Raw genomic sequence first — 6,232 nt, 5'->3', positions numbered from 1 at the left:
ACGGGCAAACATGGACACGAATTCCAGCTTTCCTATCCGAGATTGAATTGCGTTGGAGGGACCTTCACCCTATCTAGGCCATATAAATACACTCTAAACATGATTTTTAGAGAATTTTGGAGGGAGAATCACTACTTTAGTGTTAGACAACACTTTTGGAGAAAAGAATATGCTAGGAGCAAGGAGGAAGATTCACTAACGAGTTTTTCTTTTCTTCTTCCTATTTTCTATTGTTTGTTATGAATTTTAGTATTGTATTTCTACATAATATTATGAGTAGATAATTTATTATCTAGAGTTTTGATGGAACCTTTTGTAGGATAAAATCTTATTATGTTTTTATATAATTGAGTCGTTGGATTTCTCTACATGTTCAACTACGTATTCGTTGTTGTTGATTGAATGTCCATAAATTGACTATGCCTATTTATTATGTATTGTTTGAAAATAGTACATATTTAGGTGGTTGTTGAACAACGTCACTCCTAACGTATGTGAGGAATCAATACAGCAGATTTAAAGGTGGTATTAGGAATAACAAAGCAATGACGTGATCATAGTGAGCGGTAAGATAGAGCCAACTAGCGTAATTCGGGAGAATATGTCTAGTAAATTATTGTAGTTGCTCGGGAGAGAATTACTATACCCGAAGTGCTCACGATCGATAGAGAATACTTAGGCGAAATTATAGGAGATGTAGCGAGAAGGATTCCGACAATTGGTAAAATCATAACTCTAGGCCTCCTTAATCTTGTCTCCAACCCTTAGTATCTCTAGTTGTTAACTTACTACTTTAATTTGTTAGTTAATTAGTTAGACAAAAGAATATTAATATTTATAACTTAGAAATTGTTCGAGCTTGTTTTCTTAGAGATAGTGAACTGTTGTAGCTAAACCTTAGTTCTCTGTGAGATTCGATTCCAAAGTCTTAGACCAGATTATATTTGTAGCGACCACTTATCCTTTTTAGGACTAAAGTTGAACGTAATTACTTCTCTTAATCAGTGTTCTCGAATTTGGATTTTAAAAATGAAAAATTTCTAGTGAGACACGCTTCCCCTTTATGGCCTCTACACAATGCAAATATGGATTGACTAGCCCGTGGATTCCGAATATCAAACATACCAATCAAAAAGGAGATCTTTGGCAAATACCCATGGGGCGGAAAGTATTTACCCGCCCCTACCCACTTTGTTTTTCCTAACCCATTTTTTTAATACCCAGCCAAATAAAGTCAAATTAAGTTTCTATAAACCAAGCCAATTCAAGCCAAAACAAAGCCAAACCAAGTCAAATCAAGCTAAGCTAAGCCAAATGGGTAAAAAGAGTTGGGATGGGTGGGTAGGTAGGGGTAATTAGTTTTAATTGGGTAGGTATATATTGTAAAGAAGAATTAACCCAAATAGCCATTCATCTAACCACTTAAACTAAAAATAGCTCGTGGAAGTATAATATATGCATAATTTATGTATTATATATGTATAATTATGTATAATCAATGTATATGGTTAGAAAAAGTAAATAATGAATATGGCCGGCTATTTGTATAAAAATTCCTATTGTAAATAATTTTAAAATGGATAGGAGAGGGTGATTATTTTAAGATTAATAGGTATTTTGCATATAATGCTCAATCGAAAAAGGATGGTCTTCAAAGTAGGGATGCCTTCCTTCCCCAGTGCTACCTGGTTCGGTTCACATCTTTAACTTTTTCCCCACTAAAAACCGTCGTTGGTTAGAGTAAATTTTCTTATACTCATTAATAAATTAAATATTTTTTATTCACCTTTTTCTCTATGTTTACAATCTATCCCCGTTTGCCTTGCTAACTCGATCTTTCTTCTATATTCAATTAACCTAATTAAATATTTTTCGTTAATTTTTTCTCTCACTTACTTCTGCCATGTTTCGATCTCATTGCCCCACTGCAACCGTGTGAAGAGTCACCCCTAGTCATGAATTAAAGTCTTCGACCCAAAATTATTTTTAAGGTCTATTAGATTCTGACAAATAAGGTCTACCAAATAATTTTTTGTTTCTTAATGCTTTTAGGCTTCTCAAGGGATTACAATTCCTTCAACCACTTGTGCTAAGTGTTCACCTCTCCTTTTCCTTATCTTCTTCTTTTGCTTTTGCTTATCTTTTATTCTTTTTCTTTTTAATTTCTTTTTTGTGATCCAAAACGAGATGGGGCTTACTGCATGATGTGCATCTCGTACCCAGCTAGAGTTTTTTTAAGTTACTACAAAAGAATATGACATAATCAACAGTCATAATATTTCACTATTTGAAGCATTATTGAATGGAATTTGGCTAAATGAATCAATCAGTTAAGCTGTCTACTTCCAATTATTTCATCTCTCACCCCAATCTTAAAATGATTGAATTTTCTTGAGTAGCATCTCATCATTAGAATAAAGGGTCACCAGGATTATTATATTTTTTGGTTTTTCACCATATATCTAGTATCCGTTTTTGGACCCGACTAATCTTAATTCGTACCGCAAAGTCCTACTTTAAAGCGTAAAACGCTCCCTCCTAGAGATGATTACATACTCAAGGCTTGAAGTTGAGACCTCTTATTAATGACGGAGATATACTTATTAATCCACTACAACCTTTGATGGTCACCGGAATTTGTTAATCTTCCAATAGATACAATTTGAGGGACCTCTAGATATACATCATTAAGTTTGTTTTGATTCATATAACTTTCTTTCATTCTCATATCTCATGATTTCTAATGAGATCAGGACTTGTGATGGTTCATTCTTTTTTCTTTTCTTTTTTTTAATTGGATGGGATCTGACATTCCTCAATCTTGCTTTAGACATTGTACTGAAGCTGTTAAAGGATCCTAGTCTTTGGACATTCATATACCCCAATTTTATTTGTAGGGTACACATTGACACTTATTTTTGAAATCTAGAAATATACAGACAATTTTACATCACTAACTGATACATACCCCCTCCACTTTCAAATATTAGTACTATTGGCAATATAAATTTGTTTCAAAATATTAGACATTTCAGAAAATCTGGAAGTATTTAGTTGGTTCATTAGAACCATATAAAGCAACTTTTTCGAACTTTATCCTAATTGGTTCAATTTGTCGAGTGTTGATTAAGAAAAGACGTTTAAAAAGAGAGAAATGATAGTTTTACACAAATATTCAAAAGGCAAAATGTAAAGCATAAATAACCGGTCGGATTCACTAATTTACTTTTTTTAATAAATATATGTAGATTATATACTGATTATAGATGATTATACAGATATTGTATATCGATTATAGATGTATTATACATAAGATAAAGAACTCAAAGCTCAACCTTTAATTTTAACAGCATAAATGTATTTTCTTCATAACACTACCTTTTTTGGAATAATTACTTAGAATAGAGAAAGTAAAAAAGAAGAAAAGATTGTTGAAATACAAACAAAGGGTTTACCAGTAAGGAAGTTCAAAATACACTTAATTATCTGCTACATATTATTGGGATGGTGTCAAATGCGTATATTAATTTTCTTAGGCAGATGATCATAAGTAGGTCAAAGAGGCCAAGATGTTTGAAACTGAGGAACTCCTCCATATCCTTCACCAACAATCTTCCCCATTCCTTGAGCTGCATACCCGTTTGTTCCCTACGTACAAATTTCATTTCTAATTAATGTCAATAGAGGCATCAAATTGATGGAAAATGTCAAAAGATTCTACAATATATAAATGTTTGTGTGTGTATGTGTAATGTAATGTATATACACCGGATAAAGTAGCTTAAATTTCAAGGTAATTCTAACCTCTTACAATTTATTTGACACTCGAATATACAACAAATGAAAATTGGATATACTTACTGGTGGCAAAATGAATTTAAAAAAAACGTTATCTATTCATATTATCTAGTAAAAAATAGGTTGGACAATGAATTTTTTAAAAATGGTTTCAATATGGATAATTTATATTATCCATTTAACCGATGGATAACCAATGAGTGATCACATTCAAGAACCCGTGGATAATATGAATATTCATATCATCAGCCGGTTAACCCATTGTCTATCCGTATTAAATATAGGTCGGGTTAAATATTTATCTATTTTTACATTACCCATTTTCGACCTACTGCCCATTTGCCACCCCTACATGTGCTTACACATCAACTACTAATGAGACTATTATACTTCTCTAGATAAACTTTTCTCTCATTTCATAGGGAGGAGTGCATTAATTTTCAGTAGTTCTACCTATAAAAAAGAACAGTGAAGGGAACGAAAAAAGGTGTACCTGCATTGAGTCCATATCATCCATCTCTGATGAGTTGAAGTCATAAAACAAACTTGCTGCTGATAGTTTCATTGAAAGAAACTTAAAACAGAAAATTCAACAAAAAACAAAAGAATATTAGATATCAGTAGGCCATTAACTATTATTCTAGACCTAGTGTAGCAATATGTAATAAGATCATAGTATGTCTATTATCTTACATCAATTTGATTTTGCAATGAGCGGACATAGTTGATTATTACATCCAACATCACTGCCATTCCCATAGTCTGCAAGAAGGATTTTAATTTGATTATTTACAACTATACAAGAATGATGATTTAAGGAAACCATAATACTAACTAACTTTTCTGCCATGGACATATATATATATATATATATATATATATATATATATATATTTGCAATAATTGCTCAAGAAAGATTTTGATTGCTTAGAAATGCAATTAGAAAGCACATATATATAATTACTAACCTTGTAACATCCAGGAACCAGTTCTTGCAAGCATCTAAGCTTTTCATTAATTTTCTCCCTTCGAAGCTAGGACACAACCAAGAAATTAATTACTCAAGATCATGATTTTACAAGTCTTTGTATTTTATATATAGAATTTTCTAGTGATAAATACATGAAATAAATTGAAATATTATAACACTATATATTGAATATAAAGAAGACTTACTCTTTCTGCCAAACTATGACTATCAGTAGCTTGGCCTCTCTTTGCTCTAACATGAACAACTTCTCTTGGCTTCTCAGCTTCTTTCTGATTATTTCTTTTCCTCTTTCTCCCTTCACAGTTCTATATATCACCAAGAAATATGACACAATTCTTATAAAACACAAAGAATAAAAGAGAAGAAGAATTAACATGCCCACCCAACTATTCAAACTAAATATAACCAGCAAATTAAATGTATAATATATGTATAACTATGTATAATCTAGAAAAAATAAATAGTAAATCCGGTGGGCTATCTGTTTAAAGGTCTAAAGAAAAGAAGCACATAAGTATTTATATTGACCTTGGCAGTTCCAGACACTAGAGGTGGAGGATTTGGAATATTATTATTCAGTATGGACTCTGATTCAGGAATTGAATTCATATTGCTACTGCAGCCATAACTACTTGGACCTCCCAAGGTAAAAAACTGAGCAGCAGCAGCTGGATCATATATATTCTGAGCAGAAATGGAACTTGAGAGATTCATATCAGTATGAAAAGCCATGTTTGGAAGCTGATGAATATTTTGAGAATGATGATTAGAAAAGTCTTCATTTGACAAAGCCAAAAACCCATGTTGGTTAATATTTGAGCTGAAATTCTCAGCTTCAAGGTTTATACTATTTAGGAGTTCCATATTATTTGAGTTCATAAAATGGGAAGAAGAAGAATTCAAAGCCTGAAAACGATCTGCAGCAGAATGATCACCCATCTACTGTATATGATAGGATAGGTAATGCAAAAGAACAAATGTGAGGGTACTAGTTTCTGTGCAAGGTTTTAAATACTACTCCCCACCTCTATTTTATGTGGTGATATTTGATCGAACACATAATGTAAGAAATAAATAAGGAAATTTTGTTACGCGTCTCATGCGACACCCTTTTCTTTAGTCTTTCCCAAAACAGAATGATATTTTTAAACTTTTCATTTTATCATTAATATGATGATTTATAGTCATATAACTTTATATGACTTGTTTTAAATCGCAAATTTTAAAAAAATAATTATATTCTTAAATGATGTACCTAGTTAAATATTATCATGAGACGGAGAAAATAAGAGATGAGTTAAGCTTACTTATCAAAATGACCCTTACTATCAACAATTAAATAAGAGGTGTTGAGGGTTCCACATGTTCTCCATATCCTCACTTTCCATAAAAAGGTGAACTTTTGTATGTCAATTGATCCTACAAGCCATGTCATTTAGGATA

At 31.8% G+C, this 6,232-nt stretch overlaps 1 protein-coding gene across 1 annotated transcript; it reads right to left on the bottom strand.

Annotated features, from left to right (window-relative positions):
• Window positions 1-3,288: 3,288 nt before the first annotated feature.
• On the bottom strand, window positions 3,289-5,782 carry LOC104097814 (transcription factor BEE 1-like). The gene is made up of 6 exons (XM_009604433.3): window positions 5,318-5,782; window positions 4,975-5,094; window positions 4,767-4,832; window positions 4,492-4,560; window positions 4,292-4,372; window positions 3,289-3,648 (listed from the first exon to the last, which is right to left on the bottom strand). The coding sequence occupies exons 1-6, from the start codon at window positions 5,726-5,728 to the stop codon at window positions 3,556-3,558; spliced, it is 840 nt and encodes a 279-aa protein (XP_009602728.1). The 5' UTR covers window positions 5,729-5,782; the 3' UTR covers window positions 3,289-3,555.
• Window positions 5,783-6,232: the final 450 nt, after the last annotated feature.

The sequence above is a fragment of the Nicotiana tomentosiformis genome, chromosome 4 (assembly GCF_000390325.3).
Source record: "Nicotiana tomentosiformis chromosome 4, ASM39032v3, whole genome shotgun sequence".
Classification (NCBI taxonomy): Eukaryota; Viridiplantae; Streptophyta; class Magnoliopsida; order Solanales; family Solanaceae; genus Nicotiana; species Nicotiana tomentosiformis.
Note: the sequence above shows the minus strand (reverse complement) of the source record. Positions and strands in the feature narration are given on the sequence as shown.

Coding starts and splice junctions, on each gene's coding strand:
- LOC104097814 (XM_009604433.3), bottom strand. CDS start 5,728: ATGGGTGATCATTCTGCTGCAGATCGTTTTCAGGCTTTGAATTCTTCT. Junction 5,095..5,317: donor TAGTGTCTGGAACTGCCAAG/GTCAATATAAAT, acceptor GGTGATATATAG/AACTGTGAAGGGAGAAAGAG. Junction 4,561..4,766: donor TGGTTCCTGGATGTTACAAG/GTTAGTAATTAT, acceptor TCCTTCTTGCAG/ACTATGGGAATGGCAGTGAT.